Below are 22199 nucleotides of genomic sequence, written 5' to 3' on the forward strand. Positions count from 1 at the left end.
ACTCTTGTAGTCCAACTTTAAATGAATGATATGGTATAAGCATTTCGACCAAAAAAAAAAAAATCTGTCACAAGTTCTCCCCCGCAGCAAGCGTTAGGCGGGCAATGTGCCGTTGCTAGTGTCCTTTAGCGACCGTTTTTGGCTTTTTAGCGCCTGTTTAATCCGTTGCTTATTGTTTTTTTTTCAGTGAGAGATCAAACTGTTGAAATTCACATCTCCATTGAATTGAACTATTAAGATGTCTTCTACCATTCATGGAGAGTTACTTACTTGGCCTTGAATAGCTTGATTGAGTTCAGTCTCCCAATCAAAATCACTCTATAAAAAAATGGAATACTCAAAAAATGGTTATAAACCTACTTATGATGCTACTGCAGTGCATGATCCATAATTATGTCTCGGGAAAGCCTTTCTTTTAACCTGAAACTACTGTGGGTCCGAAAGCAATGAGGTGATGCAAGGCTGATCAAGTGCATGTTGCACCAAGAGATTGAAAATTCAGAAACATGATAAAGCCAAAGAGCATTGTAATTTAGCTCATGTGATTTTCACTTACCATAAAACGGAAGATTGAAATAAGCACTTTCTTTTGACTAAAACTACACCGGATAGAGTGAATACATTAGATTGTCTTGTATAGAATTTATGGGGACTGCAACTTCAGAAACTGCAAGGCATGAAAACGGGCAGCAGAAATTAATGTCTGATAGGGACTTTCACCCACCAACTGAAGAACTGTAGAAGGAAAAGTGCTCTGGTGAATTTGATTGGTGCATAGCTTGCAGTAATCTATGAATCCATAACAATGTGGCAGCTCTCACTGTAGTTCCTCGCTTCTGCTTTAAACCACTGATTGCCTCTGATTTTTCTTTTTGGGAGGAAATAAATCTGTAGATCGTTTCAGATTCAGCTAATAAAGACCAACAATTTGAGTACCTACATCTCTTGGAGTGCTAGATTAATTCATTGCATAGGCTATAGCCCTCAGAACAACAATAAAGTCGAGTAATTTCAACTACATTCATGTGCTTTTACCATGAATACCCAGTCCAAGATCTATGGTTTTGGATGAGCTAAATCTGGCTACAAGTTGCCACTGACTAACTAGAGGGTTATCTGATTGGCCTTCCAGCTGGAGTTCTACTATTAGATGATGCTTTCTAAAGCTTGCCTCACAAAACTTCCCTCGGGCCCTGAAGACCATGTGGTAAATGTAGGGGCGAGCACCCGATCCAATTCAATAATTAGTGAACTAGCGCTAGTTCAATTTCGGGCTATATCCTGGGAGAGCAGATCTAATTTCTTATTCTAAAAGGTTGGAGCCAATTGACCGATTTTATTCGCAATTCTGGGCTCGGAACCATTGATTCAATCGGGAAAGATACCGACCAAGCTTGTTTCGGAGTTCATGAAACCCTGTGAGCCAATTCCAAGTTTCAACTGGCCCTGTAATCGATTTTAAATCAGATTTAGAAGATATTTATTTCAAAAAAATTTCAATTACTTCATGCCGGACTAGACCCTTTTTTGCTTCCTATTGTTCGGTTTAAACTTTCTTTCGTTAAGTAAGCTTGATTTAACCAATTTTAGGGGTACGACTATCTTAAATTTGTAATCTTTGGAGTCGGAACTCCAAGGTCGGTTCTTAGTCCCGACCAAAACCTTGCCCATCCTAATTAAAAGGCAATGGAAGATCATGAATCTAGCTAACGCAATGGAAAATCATGAATCTAACTGCGCATCAAGATGAAGAAATTGAAAGGAAAATCTTGGCAGTATAATGTTGAAGAGCATTATTCTTTTCCTAGTCGAGCTCTTATCAATCTGTTTAGTCTACAATCTCTTCAGCCTTGGCATCAAAGTAAGGAACAGAAGCTCAATGACACCCTCCAAACCAAATGGAAAGAAGCATATGAATGAGCTGTTTCACGTGGACATGTCTAGGTTCAGGTGGGCATTAGAGTTTCTATGCTGCTATCTGATTCTTTAAATTCTGCCTCTTTAATCAATCACAAAAAAACCCAAAAAAAGAAAAAAAAGAGTTTACAACTGAAGGATATTCAAATCGAGGCTGCCTTGAGAAGCACGGAAACGGGTCACTGTGAAAATGTGGAATTAATCAAGAGAGACACACCAATTCCTAGGTCTTGTGTCCACCCAAATTTAACTCCTTCCAAAATGACCACGTCTTTCCCAAGTTCCACCAAAAGGGTACCTTATCTGAAGCGCCAACAACAAGAACAACAGTCAAGCTGGGTACCTTATATGAAGCTCTCTTTTGACATTTGCTCCCACTTTTCTTAATTTCTTTCTGCTCATTGGAACTCAAGGATTCCTCGCAAAGGCTCCATGGCATTGTCGAGGTGATAAATGGGGGAAAAGAGTAGTTTAGAAGTACACATCCATTTGGTATGCAAGAACACTCGAACCATTTGATAACTCGGACACAAAACCTTATGATAAGCATCATCGATTTGGTGAAAATTGGAAGTTATAGGAAGGTGAGACATAACGAATCATAAGCTAAAGCAGCTGCTGCACTGTAGCTAGGCTTTTTGTTTCTCCTTCTTTCTGAGAGAGTGTTCCGCGTTCATTGTTTTTCTTTAGTGAACATGTTGATCTTTTGTTTTGCACACCAGAACTAAATGGCATTGGCAGACAAGTTTCAGCAAGCCAAACGAAACCCCACATGAACCGGTTAAGAGAAGGGCGAAACATGTCCATTAGGAAAAAACAAAGTCTTCCCACATTCTCAAAAAAGCAAGAGGAAAATTCCAAGGACAAACTGTACTCTTTCCTAGAAACAAAACATATAAAAGATGACATCAAATTTCGCAAATTTACATTTGAAGAGAGAGAGAGCGAGAGCGCATTAGCACAACACAACCAACCAACATGCACATCCCCCGAGAAAACACAACAAGCATTTTAGTGGACAGCCTGACAAAAGTTTGAATTAACAAGGTAATAAAACAGTGTTTTAAGACCCCCAAAAAAATCTATTTTGGCTTTTATTCACTGCTTCATCTTCCTCTTAATTTCTGGCGTTTTGTTGGCAGGGAAGAAAAAATGTAAAAACACTTCTGGGTTCGCTTTCTCCAGAAATGGGGTTTTTCCAAGAAACATGAGAAGAAGAAGAAGCACAAAGTTGGGCACTAACAAAGAAGAAGAAAAACTGAGAGAGAGAGAGAGAGAGAGAGAGAGAGAGAGAGAGAGAGAGAGAGGGAGACCAACTTGAGCATTTTGCAGAGCCTTTCATATGAATTCACAATTAGCTAACAAAGAAGAAAAGCAACAAAGATTAGAGCAAATTGGAAGCTAAGAAATACAAGATTGAGCCGTCCCGCCAATATCACCACCACCACCACCATCACCACCACCACCACCACCACTGTTAGAAGCTAAACAAGCAGGAGAACAGAGACAAGCAAGTGGCAAGAGTTGAACCTTGCAAAAGAGCACAAATTTGCCATTCCTCACATAAGCAAAAAGAGCAATGCCATTCTTGAGCTTGCCACTCAGCGGCAGCACCACCACCACCAGATGCACTCCCCACGCTCCACCACCCTCGCCGCCGCCGTCGCTTCCACAGTCGCAGCAGCAGCATGTGTACACTCATCAATTGAGGCAAAAGTTGGGATTTTTAAGCAGTGTCACCCCCAGAAAACAAGATAAAACAGACCGGGTTTGGGTGATTGCGTGTTTGTCAGAAAGAACACAAATCATGGAAGAGGGAAACATGGGTCTTCAGTTCTTGCAACGTTTCTTTCTTCTCTCAAGAATTTCTCGTTTCCTAGGAGTACGAAGTCGGGTCTTCTCGTCCTATCTTGAAAAGAAATGGAAAAGGGCTGTTGGAAAATGATAAGAGAGGGAGGTTGTGTGCTGGGTTACAAGAAGTGGAGGACGTGAGATTACTTTGGCTTCATGTGCGCACAGGAAGAGACCATTTCTGTGACTGTACTACTCTTCTTCTCACACCATATTAATGAGGCCTAAAGTGAGTTGAGTGAGAGCGAAAATGGAAGATGGAAAATGGGTGGGTGTGTGTTTGCTGAGGGAAGGGGGGTTTTCTTTGATATGGACTGTGATTTGATTTTTGGCTGTAAACTCGAACAATTTTCGCTTGCCCCAGAAGGCCCAGATTAGCTAGATTTGCGCAAGCAACCACTGCCACTGTCCTGTTCCCTTGCCTGCCCTCAAATGTTATCCTGAATTACATCCGTGTCCCTCCTCAACCGATAGCTTTTGGACTTGATGAAAACTCCCTTTCCTATTTTCCCCCCTGAAATTATTCAGACTTGTGAGAAGTACAAGAAAAACAACAGCGGTTAACAGAGAAATATCACCACCACCAAAGAGAGGAGGTCCATGTCTTAAACTTATCAGTCAGTCAAAATGGGTTCAGCTCTTTCTGCGGTTATTGTGAATATTTAAGTTTGAAAATGGAGAGAGAGAGAGAGCTATGGGGACTGAGAGTGGAGACTAAACAGAGGCACCATCTTGACCAAAAAAAAAAAAAAACAGAGGCACCACAGTCGAGGACCATCGAGACGGACACCTGAAACCAAAAGGACCCGACTAGACTGAGTCCTTCCCCTTTCCCACGGCCTAACATTCGGTTTTGATTGGTTCTAGGCCTTTCACTGCACACTTGTTCATGTCTCAGTCTATTCTATTCTATCCTCTATTATACGTTGCACCCTCCTTAAGAACTCAAACACTATTTACACCCTTGCATGTATAGCTTCTTACACTTCCATCGATAACAACCTACAACTTTCGAAAGAGGCCACAAAAAAAAAAAAAACAAAAAGAAGAAGAAAAGCTAACTGTTAGCAAAAAGGTGGAACTGGAAGTGGTCTTCACTCTACTCCTTTGAGAACCCAAAACAGGTTTCTGGGGTAATCTCAATCCATAGATTTAAGTACTAAAACCACTGGTAAATATTGGATTTAAGCGAAATCTCATGTGCAATTACTATTTGGCAGAACTTCCTAGGCCGGGGCATAGAAAACAATTCGTTCATGAATCTCTTAATATCGACGTCAATGACATGCTTTTAATTGAATCGGCCACATCATCTTGATCCAATGCATTAAAATCGACCATGATATCACCTAATCGCAGCGGTCGAAAACACCTTTGAAAAGTGATCATGAGATCATTTTCTTGTACCATTTGTGGATGATAAGAACACCCGATTCGGTCGGGTCCTCCATAATGAAGAAAGAAGGTTGAGCTTAATCTGGTCTGACCATATGGTCAAGTGTAAGGGATGCGACTATGGTCGGTAAGGTTGCAACTACAAGCATGAGTTCATGAAGGTTTGGGGGTCTCTGGTTCATTGCAAAATCCAATCCAGGTAAAGAGTGGAGAAGGTTCCGGATTTTTCGTATCCATGTTAAAAGGGAACCGTCTTCCCCTATCTCACAACACGTGAGAATGAGCATGAGATGGGTCCTGCAGTTTCCTTTAAAGGATCCTGCAGTTTCCTTGCTTCCATAAGTGACCAAATTCTGCTCCTCACCCAATCCATTCTGTCATTATTTGGGCAAAGTTAGTGCATCTCTGTACTCCCCCCCCCCCCCCAAACCCTCCTTCTTTTCACTCAGCTGGCCTAAGGGAGATGGGGGGAAATCCTAATTCTACTTAGGAAATATACACGTGAATTCGTGTTGAGCAATGCCTCGAACGCAAGGATTTTCGTAAAGTTGACACGGTTTGTGAATTTATGAGGGACAAAGTGAAGACATAACTTTTAGGGAGCAAAGTGACACTGAGCACAGACCGGAGGAATTAAAGTGTTGATTATCTTTTCAAAAAGCAAGAGTCTGTGTGCCCTGGACATTATTACCAGCTTGCATGTAGCTAAGTTAGATAGAGAGAGATTTCACATCAACGAGATCCATGATGCATGTGAGAGAAATGGATGAAAATGCAAAGTTTGGATTATGCAAAAGCATCAAGTTAACTTAAATTGTCCCGACAAGCTTCTTAATATTATCCCTAACGTGCAAACAGTCGCGCACGTGAAAAACTTGATGTTGACACAATCGCTTGAAAATGAATAGAAAAGTTTTGAGTTGGAAAACAAATTAAATAGCATGAACAGTCGACGAGATAAAGATGATTGGAAGGGGTATGATTCGAATGCGTGACACGTTATTGATTCAACGACTATTATCACAATGAAAAATAAGAGAAGAAAATGCACAATAAAAATGGGAGAAAATCCTCGGAAGGCACTATCATTATTATTATTGTTTTTTTTTCATATTCTGAAGATCACCATCTCCCCAAGATGGAGGAAGAATTGAAGAAATCATGTGTTTCTCCAAATTTAAAAGCTTTGTTTAGGTTCAAATGTTTTAAGTTAGACCATATGATTGATAAGGGGAAAAAAAAATAGAAAAGAGAGAACGAAAGAAATGAAAGAGAAGCTGAAAAGGATTGGATTCGGGGAAGATATCAATCGTTATCGACTCAGATCTTCATCCATTTATAGAAACTTTTTGATGGGGCGTACTGAGCATTCATGCATATCCCTAGAACAGCAAAAGTTCAAAGAGTCAAATGTACGAAAATTCAAACCCTAAACACCTCCTCCGCGCCTTTTCAGGTTTAACTCTTCCTAAACACGTTTTAGCAAAAAAAAAAAAACTCTTCCTAAACACATGAACATCCAAAGCTCAGACACAGAAATCACACGCTGTAGTGAGAGAGAGAGAGAGAGGAACCTGTTGCACACAGTGATGTGTGTACTTGGAAATATCTCGCTTGTTTCACCGTTAAAGAAAGAACTTCGAGCCTTCAGGAGCTGCGAACCATTACTGAGGCTCTTCCTGGGTTTGAACATTCACATGAGAGAGAGAGAGAGAGAGAGAGAGAAGTTTTCAACTATGCTATCCAATCATACTTTTATACGGCGATAAGCATAGTCAGTTTTGTTTACTGTTTCGCAGCATTAAACATCGTTTATTAGCATTGAGTAATCTGGTTTTTTTTTTTTCACTTTTCACGGACCCAAATCTTTCTTGGACCACCAAAACTAGGGAAAGCCTGCCTCTAATCCAGCACATTATCCATCGATCATGTGCATATCGAGTCAATCTCGAGCACGATAATTGAGAAGTGTATATGCCGAAGTTTTATCACCTGATTTACACTTCTGATATCAGATATGTCGTTTGATATGTAAAGCAGGTCCAACATAGACTATCAAGTCGATCGTAAAGAAGCCCTTCTTTGCGAATTCTTTAGATTTAGAAAAAGTAAAGGTTAAGATGATTGAGATAGGGATAAGAAAATGCATGGTACACATGTCCATACCTCTAAGAGTGTTCTAGTACAATACTAATATACACACGAAATACAACTGAAGTTATCGATAGATAAGATTAGGTTAAATCATCCGTTTCAACGGGTCTAGGTGTCTCTAAAGCAGCCACTTATTTATCTTTTCCTCTCCATGATTTTTCTCCCATACTTTATGGGCTACCATCATGCACGATTTATTTTAACGGGACCTACAATTTAGCAAAAAGAAACAAATCAAGGGACCTACATAATAATAATAAGAAGAAGAAGAAGAAGAAGGAAATAGAGCCCCAGTTCCGTGAAGATCTCATCTTATTCCATTTTTTATTTTTCATTTTTGGGTGAATAGTTCCGTGAAGAAAAGATAAAAGGATAAGGGTTAAAAAAGAGAGATGATATTATCATGATGCGACCACGTTGTATGGAAAAAGCGTGGGTCGCGAATGTTGACCCTTCCTTTTCTTTTGTTTTCACACTTTTGGCCCCTCTTTTCATCAAATGTCAAAGATAGACCCATCCTTTCTTTCCCTACTGCCAAAAAGCTCTAAAGAAATCGATGGAAAGTGCATTGTACCCTCCGAGTGAGTGTGGTGCACATGAGAGGAACCTGCCTTTGCATTGAGCCCCACCCATTGGTTAAAGGACAACCCAACAATTTGCCCCATCCAATATTTAATATTATTAACATATATGTATGTGTGTGTGTATGTGTGTTTATAATATTGATGTTTGTCTTGTAATGACACGTGGAATAAAGGTGTGCCATCTTTTGTGTCCACCACAAGTAGGGTTCGCATTGGGCCTATTGGAAAAGTTTGATGGAAATGTTGTTGGCACCACACGCATTATTGAATAGGGAAAGGGGGAAAAGGGTTAATCATGCATTGATCCTGATTAGCAAGTGATTAATGATAATGAGTCATTAAGTCGCATAATTGTGAGAGAGCGCAAAAGGGAAAAGTGGGGACGACGAGACTCGAAGGACGTAGAACTTAATAATATTGTTATTTGATGCTTGAAAATCATCAATTAGCATAATAGCGAGATTGTATGCTAACAATGCACTTTATTGAGACATTTACATTGTTTTATTTGCTTTGATTCATGTCATTTTTATGCCCTTTTTGGGCCTAGTATTGTAAATTAGCCTTAATAGATGGACCATGAATGTGAAGGCAGTCCAAATATGGGCCTAATAGTTCTAACCCATGAAATTCCAATATCTGTATTCAGTCTTTTGGGTTCGTTAGAAGACGACTGGGCATATGGACTAATGTATGCAGAAGGTGTATGGAAATCTACAATTAAATTGGATAAGTATGGAGAGATTATGTCGGATAATTGTCCAAAAGATCCTAAACCTATTGTACGGTAGCTAATTCAGTCCTAAACCTTTTAATTGTGCCAATTTAGTCCTGAACCTTTTGACAATTTGCCAATTCAGTCCTAAAACCTTCAACTGTATCAATTTAGTCCTAAATCTTTTAACGAATTACCAATGTAGTCCTTCCGACTAATTTTGGCAGAAAATAGCTGATGTGGTTGTCTGGTTAGCCTTGCCATCCTACGTGGCACAGTCAGCGCTGACATGGTCAATTTTTTTATTTTTTTAAAATTTCCAATTTTTTAATGATTTTATATTTTTTCTTTTTCTTCACTAGGTCGGTAGGGCTGCCGGTCATTGGGCGAGGGCTAGCAACCTCAGTTGGCCACAAGGCTAGGGCCAGCGAGGGTCGTCGACCATAGTGAGGGCGGGCGAGGGCCGCGACGCCCTCATTGTGGCTCGCCAGGGGCTGGGCGAGGGCTAGCCTAGGGGCTAGTGGAGGTTGCCGGCGACCCCGCCGGCCCTATGAAGAAAAAAAAAGATATAAAAGAAAAAAAGTAAAAAAAATTCGTAAAAATTTAGAAAAAAAATTAAATGAATTGAGACTCCATCCAACCCTCTTTTCCATTATTCCAAAACAAAAAAAAATGTGAATCATTGGAGCTGGCTTCCCCGTGACAAAAGGTTTGTCTTTGAAACCTACAATTCAACTTTAATCACCTCGAATCAAGGCACAGATATCCATGATCTATATTCCCATTTCATGAATTTGCCTAAGTATGGGGCCAAGATACATTGGTGGAAAGAGAATCCTTCGTCATCAAATTTTTAAATAAATTCCGATTGCGATTTTTGGGCCACTAAGATTCTTCCAAAACGAGTGGTGGGCATTTTCCCAATTTTCTTCTTTTGTTTTTTTCCAATTATTTCTGTCTTAGCCAGAAATGTCAAAAGTTGTTAGCTGGAAAATCAATCTTGGAATCGACTCGTCCACCTTTGAAATGAAGTTAGTAGACCGTGTCTGTTTCACATTACGTTGGGAAAGCACTAGACGTAGCCGACCACCTCATAGAAAAATTCTTCCCAAAGAAAATAGGGTTTGCCAAGGAAGGCTTTGACTAGGACTTAAACAAGTGTTTAGAATGCTTCGTCTCGATTCTCGTCCGGATCTCGGGATCACCGGGATGTAAAATTTCCAAAGGGTACTCTCCCTCTCTGGAAAAGACAAAGATACGAGGAGAATTAGGAGTGCGAATCGTGCGGACATCGGTACGTTAAAATAAGGAACGCATCCATGGAGCCCGCCTCACAGGATGGGCACAGGCCGTAGAGGCCCTCATAGGCGCGCAAACTTCCTTCGTTTGGTGAGGTTACCTTTTAACTGAACATCAAAGATCTAAGGAAAACACCAGACGTAGATGATCACCTCATAAAATAAATTCTTCCCAAAGAAAATATGGCCTGCCAAGGAAGGCTTTGACTCCTTCCTGATCAGTTTCCCATTTATGCCTTCAACTTTGTTATTGAGTCAGTCTAGTTCTAGTCAACCATGCATGCCTTCACCGGATGCAAAAGGACTTCGGGAACCAAGGGAACTTTCCAATTCGACGGCCGCCATCACTATGACATGAAATAATTTTGGTCCCAAACCGGTCCGGTTCTATGTTCACGTTGACCCCACTAGGAGGCTCACGCACACATAGTCGACGGTTGTGAAGAACTCGTTCAAATGGACACATATCCAAATAAGAATATATCCAATACGGATCTTCCATGTAGTGGATAGTCCTTACTTATTAGTTATATTGATAGTGGAAAAAGAAACGCCTCCACATGGCAAGGGTGTATGTTAACCCAAATTACCGATAACAAAATAGGTTTTTAAATAAACTTCGACCATTGAGTTACGCGAATGGTGTTCTTATCGATAGCTATGATTTTGTCGAGGCACTGACAGAGTGTTGTGCGGCGTGGAGGATCTTCATACCCCGTAGGCGACTAATCAATCAGTCGACACAACTTTCTATGATTGTTTTTCCTTCTACACGGGCTGTGATTCAAAATGCAAAATCCTTCTCTAAGTGAACGCCTCTAAAGTCTACACGCTTTGGTTAGACAAATGAAAGATGGATACGACCTTCAGAATTACGAAAGTTCGAGTTTCTTCACAACGTGAAAAGTTCAAAACTTGCATGAGGCCATGCAATATGTAGGTCAAAGTAAAATTCAAGCTGGAAAAAAATTTTGAGTACACGAAACAAAAAAGAAAATCAGATGCACCACTTAAGAAAAACAACATTCAAATGCACACTTATCGGGAATTACTCGAACAAATTAGCATCCTAAGAAAATAAGGTCTTCCAATGCCATTGCAAGTGGAGAATCTCATTCGTGAATTGTTTTCATAGATGCACTTATTAGAATATCTACCCGAATTAAAGCGAAATGTTCAAATATTCATTTCTCATGCTCGACTCTTCTTCATCCGATTTCGTTCAACTTTATATCAGCTCTTCATTCAAGATAGAATATTTAAATATTAAACCACAGCTTTTTCTAACAGTTTAAACTTTTAGAAAGTTGACAATGGTCCCATTAATTTCACATAGTATCAGAGCTGGAGGTCCTGAGTTTAAATTTTCCAGACCCCTATTTGCTTCCCCAATTGCATACTTCCACGCTTTAGGCTAAGGCCAAAGTCCAGCCTACACGTGAGGGGAAATGTTAGAATAATTAAATATTAAACCATACCCTCATCTAATTGCTTAAGCTTTTAAAACAGTCGGTAGTGGTCCAACAATTCAGAACCTTTGCCTGCTCATAGTTCATATTCAGGCGAGAGGCAATCGACAGTCACAAGGAGGTGGCCGGCTGGGGTCTCTGTCACAGACTCGAATGATTCATATCTTATTTCACTTAGACATAAGTTTTCCAGAAAAATGGGAGATGATCGAAGCATGAAGCATCAGGAAATATAGAAATTATTCTGCCATAAAGAAGATGAGAACGTTTGCCTGCTCATATACTCGGGACAATTCAGGTAAAAAAGAGGTGCATAAGCAGCCATGCCATTGGATGAGAGCATCGACTTTACATGAAACTTGGAAGTCCAGTGATTCTCAATCGCAGCACCATGCATGTAGCCTAAATTCGTGCGCTATGAAGACCTGCATAGTCTCATGATAAAGAGGGCAACATCCCACAAGAACGCGATACCTTCGATTCTACATTGGCTTAAGGAATGTCATATAATATCAAATGTCGTTTGGTTGCACTCCAATATGTTTCAAATTTGCATCTATGTATCTCCCAATAATCTTGGATTGCTTCTAGAATCAGGAGAAGAGAATAACAACATACCCAAGAACATAGGTATGTTATCGATATAAATTATATGATAACAGTGGCTTCCTAAACGTTGCATCGAAATTCGACACACGGGACTTTAATTTGCTAGGGATCGATCGTACTACCTGCCGTGAGTACTTTCCTGCATTCTCCACTTCATTATCTCTTTATCCTAATTGTAGCTCCTTCGTGTTAAAGTAATTTCCCACCTTAATATTAACACAATGTTTTAGATTTGTTTACATTTTCCACAACAAAAATACATAAATTACGCGTACTTGAGGCACATAGTAAATAACAAAAAATATTTAATAGGTCGAAATATGATGGTAAATATTTTACTAATTTAAGCTTGTCAAAATGACTAATGTTATTTCGACGATAAATACGAGAATTTAATGTGAAGCTTTCTTTATACTTACATGTTTAATCATCAATTTTTTTTTGCTATAAATTATATGGTAGCCCGCACAAAGCGCGATTTACGCCTAGTATATGTTAATCTTTGGATAGGAGAATATGGGATTATTCCAAAAACCCACCAAAGGAGTATCTTTCTTTTGGACCTCAAGAACAATGCTAAAATGCCTTTTTCTTTAATTTATAGGAAGAGGATATATATATATAGCAAGGTACAAGTTACACAAAAAGAAAATAGGGACATCAAACGTTGTAGTGGGAAAATACATTCCTTTTTCGGCCACTAGTATTGGCCAGGAAGTACTCACGTAGTGTACATATTTCAAAAGGTTTATTGTGCTTGCGAATATAATCATTCAATTCCAACAAATTATGCTTTCAAAGACATATCTCTGTATCATTTATTTATTCCTTAAAATTCTTAGCAAACGAATAAATTATTTGACAACGATGCTCCTGATTCTAGAAGTACTTTGGCAGCTGTCAAAATAATATCCGCCAGTAATATTGGTGTGGAGCAACAAAATAGAATTTTCTGTGGTAATAGCTTTAGGGAAAATTGTCCAAAAACGTCATAAATCTATTGTACGGTGGTCAATTTTTTTATAAACTTTTCAATTGCGTCAATTTAACCCCCAAACTTTTCAATGATTTTCAGATGTAGTCATTCTAGCCAAATTTGACTGAAAATCGATAATGTGGACACTGATCGTGTACATTAAGTGTAGTGTAGCACTTAATCTTAATAGGCGCACTACCAGATCACTCAAAACATTCTAGATTATAGATGGCACCATCTTCCACATACTCAAATGAATCATCCTAAGTTGCAAACTTACGCGTATATTAAGCATAGTGCAACACTTTTTTGCATGCAATTTGACCAAACAATGAGAAACACGACATGTATACATAATCAAAGAAAGCATGATTTCTGTACACATGGAAAATGATGGGTTTGAGAGGTACTCCCGACTAATATGCCGAGAACTGGGGAAGGCAGGATCGTGATTATGCAAATCCCACATAAAATTATAGTATGAAAATGATGTAAAACATGCAGATAAACATGGACTCACCAGGAGCGCTCCTAAAGGATGAGTTTAGTGTTACAGTGGAGTTGTTTAATCATCACTGAAGTTGCCATCGTTGTCTTCTTGATGCTGACAAATTACACGTGAAGAATGCCATTCCCGTGGAGGAGCTTTTTCCGTAATGAAAAACGAAAAATCGAATACAGCTTTCATCTCATTATTCTTCATGTTTGCTATATTATAAAAAAAATCCTCAAAATAGTCTCGATTAGTTCTGCTTTATAATATTGCGTCGGTAGACAAATGGGTAGATTCATAATCCTATTATGGCGCTCGCGTGCTTCGATTTTAGTCTTTTGTATTGTTTTTTTTTTAACATACTTGCCAAATAAAGTTAAAAACTCAAATATTCTCTCTTTCCGCTCATACATGTACTACAACTTCTTCATATTTCTTTAGGGAAAAGTGTTGGAAAAGTCCTAAGCCTATTACATTGGTGTCAAATCAGTCATAAACATTTTAATTATGTTGATATAGTCATAAACCTTTTGACATAGTGACAATTCAGTTCTTCCGGCTAATTTTGATCGGATATTACTGACGTGGACGCTAGTCGGTTTACGTGGTAGGAATGAGCGTGGTTCCACGATAGAACCTGGAATTTGAGAACCGGACTGGTGGAAACCTATGCGGTTCCAAGTTCAAAAGTAGATTCTAGGTTCTAAAAATTAAGGAACTTGTTTCGATGGGTAGGTTCTAGGTTCTAGGCAGGTAGAACCTGGAACAATTTTTTGGGTTTTTCTTTGTTTATGGTTTCGTACAATCCTATGGTATTTCATGGTGTCTAATGATGTGTGTATAATCTGGAACTATTAATCTGAGCTTGCATTTTATGATTGAGACTTTCACTCCATTAATGTTTCATATTTTTTGTATGTCTAGATATAAGTTGTAGTCAATTGATTGTAGTAGCAAGTGGTGATTATTAAATGTAATGATTCACTGTAATCGTTCAATTAATAATACATGTGGAATCTGAGTAGACCCTGAAACCGACCCTAAAACCTATGACATGATGGGTTCCAAGGTATGCAGGGTTTCCAAGTTCCAAAAAATGAGGAACATGTTCCAAGGGTAAGTTCCACATGGAACCTATACGGCACAGGTGAAGCCTATATGGAACCTAAAACCACTCACCTCTACTATGTGACATCGCCAGCGCTAACATAGACAATTTTTAATAATATTTTAATAATTTTTTGATTTTTCAATTATTATTTATGTTTTTTTTTCTTTTCTTCCTCCTTTTATAGGTGATTAGCCATAGACGATGGTTGGGCAAGTTCGCCTCGCTAGGCGAGGGTCACCGTCGCTCACCATAGGCGAGGCCCGGCTAGGCTAAGGCGAGCCACGGCTGGGCTAGGGCGAGCCACGGCTAGGCGAGGGCAACACCGACAAGGGATCCCCTCGCCAAATCTAGCGAGGTCGGCCGTCATCCAGGCCAGGGCTACATGGCACACCGCTACGCCAGCGATTTCCATCGAAAATTGGTCGAAAAAGCTACATTGGAATCTTGTGCAAAATATATGACTAAATTGACAAAATTAAAGAAATTTAGGACTGACTTGATATCCGTGTAATAAATTTAGGACTATTTAGAAAATTTTCCCGAATATTTTTGCGCAATCAAATCTCATGTCCTTTTCAAACCTTTCGGGCGAATTGTTGCTGAATGAACACACGTGTTGGGCGGGTTCAACAGTTGATTTCCCGCGTCGCATTAAAGAAATATTAAGGAATGCCATTAAGTATGTAATTAAGATCACGCAAGATTCCATTAGTGCCAGCCAACCCCTCCTATTTCCAAAACCGACGAGCCGTTTTGGCTCGCACGCGTACGTGGCCCTTGCGATGGTCCGAAAACTCGTGTCCTCGATCATTATTTTACTATATTTTCGACAGGAATTTGATTGGTCACCTTCCCCCACTTTTTCTCTTATTTCTTGTAAGGTCGGACATGCTAGCTTTCATGCGTGGCGGGGAAGAAACAAATTTTGAAGATGACTCATCATTGACAATGCTAATTCATGATGACAATGACTTGTTTGTCTAGGGTTTGACATTGTTCGAAATTAAAAAGGTCACGATTATAAGAAACTTTTAGATGCTCTCCAAGGATCCCGTCATCGATCCACTTTTATAAATAATTATAAGAGATTTTGCTTCATAATTGGTTGGACTGGACTATGTTCGACTCAAGGTTTCCTATGTAATCATATTACTGTTCTATCACATATCTATAGATGTAGATCTATATTTCTGATAATATGTTTATGTTGGTTATGTTTGAGGTTACATCTAGGAGGGCGGTCGTGTCATTTCCCCTATTCTCATAGAATTAGGGGGTGTGACACTCAGTGTTGAAGTTTTAATGTTTCCTTTTTGTGTTGAATGGTGCTGGGAATATGTGCTTTGAATGGTGAATATATTGAATTTTAGAGTTTGTCATGTTACATTTGCCGCATCATATCATGTGCACTAGCAAATAGATGCTGAGATTGGTCATTTGCTCTGAACAATCCGTTTTTGTTAAATCTATACGATCATACGAATGGGTAATCCTTTTGTTAAATCCGTAGCATGAATATGTTACTTGAGCTATGTATGATATGCCAATGGTGCTAATACGATTAAACGCCAAAAAATGAGACACAAAACTCTCGAACTTTGTCATTCACTCCAAGGCCAAGCACAAACAAAAAAAAAACATTGTTAAGACCAAAATAGAATCAAAATACATCATTTAAATCATTATGGTAGCTAATTCAATTTTAAACATTTCAATTGTGTCAATTTAGTCCTAAATATTTTTTTGTGCCAATTTTGTCCTAAACCTTTTGAAGATTTACCAATTTAGTCCTAAACCTATTATTTGGATATTTGGTTGGAAGGATTATACTGGTAAATCGTCAAAAGATTTAGGACTAAATTATCACAATTAAAAAATTTATGACTAAATTGACCACCGTACAATAAATTTAGTACTTTTCGAATAATTTTTCCCTTTCTGCATGGTAACGTTGGTCTTGCCTGACTTCTATCCATCATCACTAATCCCACCAAGAAGAAAAATGACTTGACAGACAACACCACTATCTCCAAACAATCATTCTCGTCGATGTAAAGCAAGCAATGTTGTCTTTTCCTATCCCAAATAGAACGGCAGCAATGGACAAATTAGTCCCATCGGTGCAATTATGGATCTTAAATAGATCTTCTCCTTTGCTTCCAGCTTCGGCACTTTCCACTGATAACTTTTTGTTCAGACGGTTCAAGTTGTGTCCAAATCACGCCCAATCCTTTTTAGCTGCATTTCGAGAGTGTCGATTTTTTTTTCATTCCTATGCTTTAAATTGGGTTCCCATCCTTTCCATGCTCTTTCTCCAAGACTGCCTTCTCATTGATCAATTGACAAATCATATTTCTCATGCAATGATAGTTTTGGAGAAATAATTACGAAACAAAACCTAAAACTTATTGTATGGATACCAATTTAGTCATAAACTTTTTAATTTGATCAATTTTAGTCATAAGGGGCCCACCTCACCTCTTCCCTTCCCCCCGTATGGTGCGTTCTGCTTCTTATCTAGAGAGGGGCAGAGACTTAACCTTTCGATGATTTGTCAATATAATCCTTCCGATCAATTTTGGCCGACAATCACTGATATGAGCGTCGGCCATCTTTCTTGGCACGATCGGCGGTGACGTGGATAATTTTTGCAATATGTTAAAAATATTTCTGAATGTATTTTATTTCATTTTATTTATTTTTTATTTTCTTTTTCATCTGAGCAACATTCAAGATAATTTTAAGGAATCACGATCGCTTTTGTTGTGAAAAAGGCTTCTCAAAGTTTAAGGGCAAATCAACAAGTTAATATCAGTGGGAGGAACTTCAATAATGTAGAGCATAGAGAAAATCAGCAACTCGAAATTAACTATAGGAATTACAAATCCATAATAAAAAATGCCCAGACTTATCAATCCTTAATCTATTGCAAAAAATCAACAACCCCTCACCTCCCATAAAGGGACAGCGGTAGAACTAAAAAAATATTTTCGGGTCACCGGTACAAGTTTGGGTAAAAAGGGAAAAAAAAACTTTGGAGTATTGACGTCCCTCACGGGAAAAAGTTTAGGGTTTTTAGCGGGATTATCGTTCGACGACACGAATGGACTTATTTTTTAAGGGTTGAAACCAAAAAAAAATGGGGGTGACCCTGTGCCCACGTTTTCTTTTTAGGCTGAAAAGGGCCAGAAGGTCAAACCGTGTCCCTCCCAGCTGCGCTTTCCCTCGCGTGTCGTTTTCTTTCTTACACGATGTAGCTTCTCGTTTCATTCTCGTAATGCATAATTTATACCCAAAACTATAGTTTAATTTCAAAACCCCACCTCATAGAAGTTTCCATATACAGCAGCATCTGCTAGATTTAGCCACGATCTGTGTCTGCTTCGTCCTCTATAAAGGCCACCCCTCCTCCTCCATTTCTCTGCACATCCAATTCACACATCCACAACAAAGAAAGGCACATACAGACACACACAGACACACCTGCTCTCTGTCTCTCTCAGGCACTCTCGGACAGGTTTCTTGGCTCGAAAATGAAGGCAACATCAGAGGCAAGGTACGCCCTCCTGCTCGCCGCAAGGGACTCGGACTACGTGACGAAAGTCTACGGCGGGTACTTCAACGTGTTCGTCGCGGCCTTCGGGGAGGAAGGCGAGAGGTGGGACCTCTACAGGGTCGTGGATGGGGAGTTCCCGGACACGGACGAGCTCCACAAGTACGATGGCTTTGTCGTCAGCGGGAGCCCTTACGACGCCTACGGCAACGACTATTGGATCCTCAAGCTCTGCCTCCTCTTGCAGACTCTCGGTGCCATGGACAAGAAGATCCTGGGGGTTTGCTTCGGCCACCAGGTAGATACATGTGATGAATATTGAACGAGAACCCGTTAATCCCAATAGAATCTTGATTGTATTGAAGTCGAATATTCATGTGTAATCACCTGTTTAGTTGCTGAGTTGGGCTTTCCTTGAAATGTGTTTTTGTTGCAGGTGTTGTGCAGAGCGTTGGGGGGCAAAGTTGGGAAAGCATACACAGGGTGGGACATTGGGCTGAGGAAGGTGAGGATTGTGAAGGATTTATTCCCATGCGGGTATTTGAATGAGATGGACGATATCCCACCAGCTCTGTCCATTATTGAGTGCCATCAAGATGAGGTCTGGGAGGTCCCGACTGGTGCTGAAGTCATTGCATTCTCCGAGAAAACTGGGGTTGAGATGTTCGCGGTCGGCGATCGCATTCTCGGCATTCAGGGCCACCCTGAGTACACCAAAGACATTCTCTTCAATCTCATCGACCGCCTTCTTAACAACGACTGCATCGAGGTAATTGATCAGTTGCTTCCCTATCGAATACCCTCTTTCTTCATTTCGATGCATCAGCGACAATTTCCATGCTTTGCTCACTGGTCTGGTGTTGCCGTGGCTTTTGCAGAAAGGTTTCGCTGAAGATGCCAAGTTCGCATTAGAGATGGCCGAGCCGGATCGGAAATGCTGGGAAAGGATCTGCAGAAACTTTCTCAAGGGAAGCTAGAAGGATTGCTCCCAGTTCTATTTTTTCCTTTTGGTTGAATTTTCGTTTCCTTTTATGACTCCATTACGGACCAAACGTGGTTGGAAGAAACATTGTACGAGCCTCAGTTCGTATAGTAAATATACATACATATGCTAACGACTAGCTTTTACATACTTGCCCGAACAAATGTCAGCTATCGACACAACTTGACGGTTGTGTCTTACATTTGGATGTTCAGCCCAAAAAGTATATCCCCACGGCTACAGTCGGCTGTCTATTCAAAATCTAAAGTAGGTCGACTTCCTAAGCTCCTCTGTTCTTTTTTTTTAAAGAAAATAAAGATGTAAACTTCGCCCACACTGACCAATGAACATGACGAAATCTTGATGACCGTATAATGGAAGTGATTCGGGTATATCATCCTTTTTAGCAACCCACGTGATTCGTGCATTTATCTAATATGTTTTCCGTTGTCCAACCATGCTATTCTGATTCTTAGATGATATAAGCAAATTCTTTATGCCTTCATGTGGGCGTAAGGATATGAATATATTATGTCTAAAAAAAGCTAACCCTGGAATCCTATTCCTAAGAATAAGTGAACAAGAAGTTGATAAAAGAGTGTAGTTTGGAAAGCATGGCTATTGTGCCTTCTACATTACTTTTTTCTTTTGAAGCTTTTACATGCTAATACGAAAGATGTTAACCACCACAGGCTTCAGAATAAATTGGGTAATATCACAAGATCATGCTGCTCAAGATCGAGTAATTTGAAAGAGTAAATCCAGTTACATGTCCAAAACACAATCTACAGATTTCACAACCTATATTTATCATACAATATGAAAAATGATTTACCATCGTCTATGCAGCTAAGGGTTTGTCTTGTCTGTCTTGTGAGCTATGAGGAGCCAGACGAGAGTGATCAACTCTCCACCTTGCCGAAGTTGGTCCGCGTGGTGTGACAATCGACAGTTCGTGACAGTGGAAAAGAGCATCTCCATCCAGAAACTGTATATTACCTCCCATTCTTCTGTCATTTGCATCAACAGCTTGGCAAGTCTTTGTGAATCGGGTATCACGTCCCATTTTGATGTCACTGCCTCATCGGAGGGTGTCGAACTTGATGAAGCAGGATGTTCAGTAGTAAAAAATGCTCCAGGCTAATTGCTTCTGCGTCTGTTGAAGCATCACTTTTCAGGATTGACTTGATCTTAGAGCAAGCATGTGCAAAGACGATGTTTCCCGTGATGACCGATAACATGTAAGGATGAATAGATAGGAGGTACACCGTGTAATCCGAAATCAATTTGCTTCCACGGAGAAAACCAGATGAGTCTTGGCTGCAATGGTAGCATAAGTTTGTTGCAATGTGCCATACCACAATGCACTTACCAAACCCCATATCCACACTCCATCCGAGTTGACGAGTTTGATTAAATCTTTGGAAAGTCCACTCTGCTATTTGGCTAGACAGATGAGAGCCTCTTATTTCCTCAAAACTTCGCAATCCTCGCAGCAATTTCTCCTTCTCATCTGGAGGGAAGCAAAGGGGCCCCATTCTATTAAGACTCCAATTCCTTTTGATGTACTCTTGAATGCCGAAACACTTCAAGAATTTGATGTACCTTGTCCAATCATGTCGAAGACAGTAGCTAAGCAGATTGAACTGATCCAGCTTGTCCGACCAACGTGTCCACCTATCCACAGATATAGGTGCTAGGCTTCTTAAGAAAGGCAGCACAAGCGGCCATTTATGACGTTTCGCCATCTTTACAATTTCCCAATCTGAATAGGGTAATAGTAGGATCTGATACATTTCTATGAGAAAAGTGACTACAAGGACATAAAAGGTGAAGTTGGTATAGACAGATACATTTTGAGGCAGAGTCCTTGCAAGAATTTTGAATGCACACAGCGTAATGAATAGCCAAAAGAAACTCAAAAACCTGACGAATAAACCCAGCTTGGTGTAAATTATTGGTGCCTTGGTGTAGAGCACGTGAATCCAAGCTCCATCTCTGTTACTTTAAAGGCCTCTTGTAATGAGCAACCGTCAATCGAGAGCTTGGGCTAAGATATATAGTCGGGACGATAGATCCAGTTTTCCAAGTGCGGTTTTAAGCAATGGAAGTGATAATAAGCCCTGACTAGCAACTTGAGTCCGCCAATTTCCTCCGGCAAGTCTCCCAAGAAATGAGGAATCATTCTCTTTTGTGAGATTTCATTCTCGGCGATGCCGATGTTCTAGCCAAGAGCGAATTTGAGAGCCCATACTCCTTCCCCGTACTTGACTATGCCGGCTACAAACATTGTGAAGTACAAGATTACAAAGCTGGAGTAATTCCAGCATCTGATAAGCACTCCACTGACAACAGCCACTTCAATGACCATATTCAGGACCTGTCTCCAACCCAATCGGTTGTCCTCCATCGAGTAGGCCGTGATATTGTCCGGATACCTGAGCTGTAGCAGAAGTAACGGGGCCAAGAATGCCTTGAGTTCGATATTTGGATCGGGTCAAGCCGGATTGCTGACTCGTAGTCCCGTGAGCTTGCCAAGAGAGTAAGGTACAACTTCTGTGGCGAACAAGTATGTGACCCAGAAAATCATCCTCATCAATATGCCCCAGCGTCCGGTTACATACCTTCGGCGGTTCCCAAAGAGGAGGATCGCTTGGAAGGAAATGCTGACGATCACGAGCATTTGGATCCCCCATGCATCCCATAAGTTCATCATATCCTCCCTCGCCACTAATACCGTCTTTGGAATCCAATTGAAATAAGCCATTTTGTCCTCAGATTGTCCTAGAAATGAGGAAACAGAGCAGTTCTTTCTCGAGATCTATTTACCAAATTAAGATCATCACTACTTTGTACTGCCAGAGTCAAATCGGTATCATTAGGAGTTTTTCTTAGCAATCAGCAAATTCTCTTAGATGACTGCAATCACTTTGAGCTCACTAGGCAAAAACTTCATCTAACATGACAATTTTGCTGACTTTTCTTACAGCAATTAGCAAATTATTGTAGTCGGTCAATATGAGTTAAATACCAATAGGCATGCTGCCCTGCTAGTAAAAAAATTGGGGGAGTGAGGACGCTAGTATCATAGG

The 22199-nt window shown here is 40.0% G+C and overlaps 1 protein-coding gene and 1 long non-coding RNA gene across 2 annotated transcripts; one reads left to right on the forward strand and one right to left on the reverse strand.

The window, feature by feature from the left end:
- Positions 1 to 2698: 2698 nt before the first annotated feature.
- LOC130140700 (uncharacterized) lies at positions 2699 to 6874 on the reverse strand. Its single transcript, XR_008818673.1, has 2 exons — positions 6738 to 6874; positions 2699 to 4282 (listed from the first exon to the last, which is right to left on the reverse strand). It is a non-coding gene; the product is annotated as an uncharacterized LOC130140700 (long non-coding RNA).
- A 10897-nt stretch (positions 6875 to 17771) lies between these two features.
- On the forward strand, positions 17772 to 19240 carry LOC115677492 (gamma-glutamyl peptidase 5-like). Its single transcript, XM_030600667.2, has 3 exons — positions 17772 to 18423; positions 18562 to 18894; positions 19004 to 19240. Exons 1-3 carry the CDS (start codon positions 18106 to 18108, stop codon positions 19100 to 19102), a joined length of 750 nt encoding a protein of 249 aa, XP_030456527.2. The 5' UTR covers positions 17772 to 18105; the 3' UTR covers positions 19103 to 19240.
- Positions 19241 to 22199: the final 2959 nt, after the last annotated feature.

This window comes from Syzygium oleosum, unplaced genomic scaffold (genome assembly GCF_021117445.2).
Source record: "Syzygium oleosum isolate NSW1041296 unplaced genomic scaffold, Sole_v2.1 Sole_v2.21, whole genome shotgun sequence".
Taxonomy (NCBI): Eukaryota; Viridiplantae; Streptophyta; class Magnoliopsida; order Myrtales; family Myrtaceae; genus Syzygium; species Syzygium oleosum.

Excerpts from the sequence above, each read along its gene's own strand:
- LOC115677492 (XM_030600667.2), top strand. The coding sequence starts at position 18,106 with ATGAAGGCAACATCAGAGGCAAGGTACGCCCTCCTGCTCGCCGCAAGG. Across the intron at positions 18,424-18,561 it reads GGGTTTGCTTCGGCCACCAG|GTGTTGTGCAGAGCGTTGGG; the intron begins GTAGATACATGT and ends TTTTTGTTGCAG. Across the intron at positions 18,895-19,003 it reads TTAACAACGACTGCATCGAG|AAAGGTTTCGCTGAAGATGC; the intron begins GTAATTGATCAG and ends TGGCTTTTGCAG.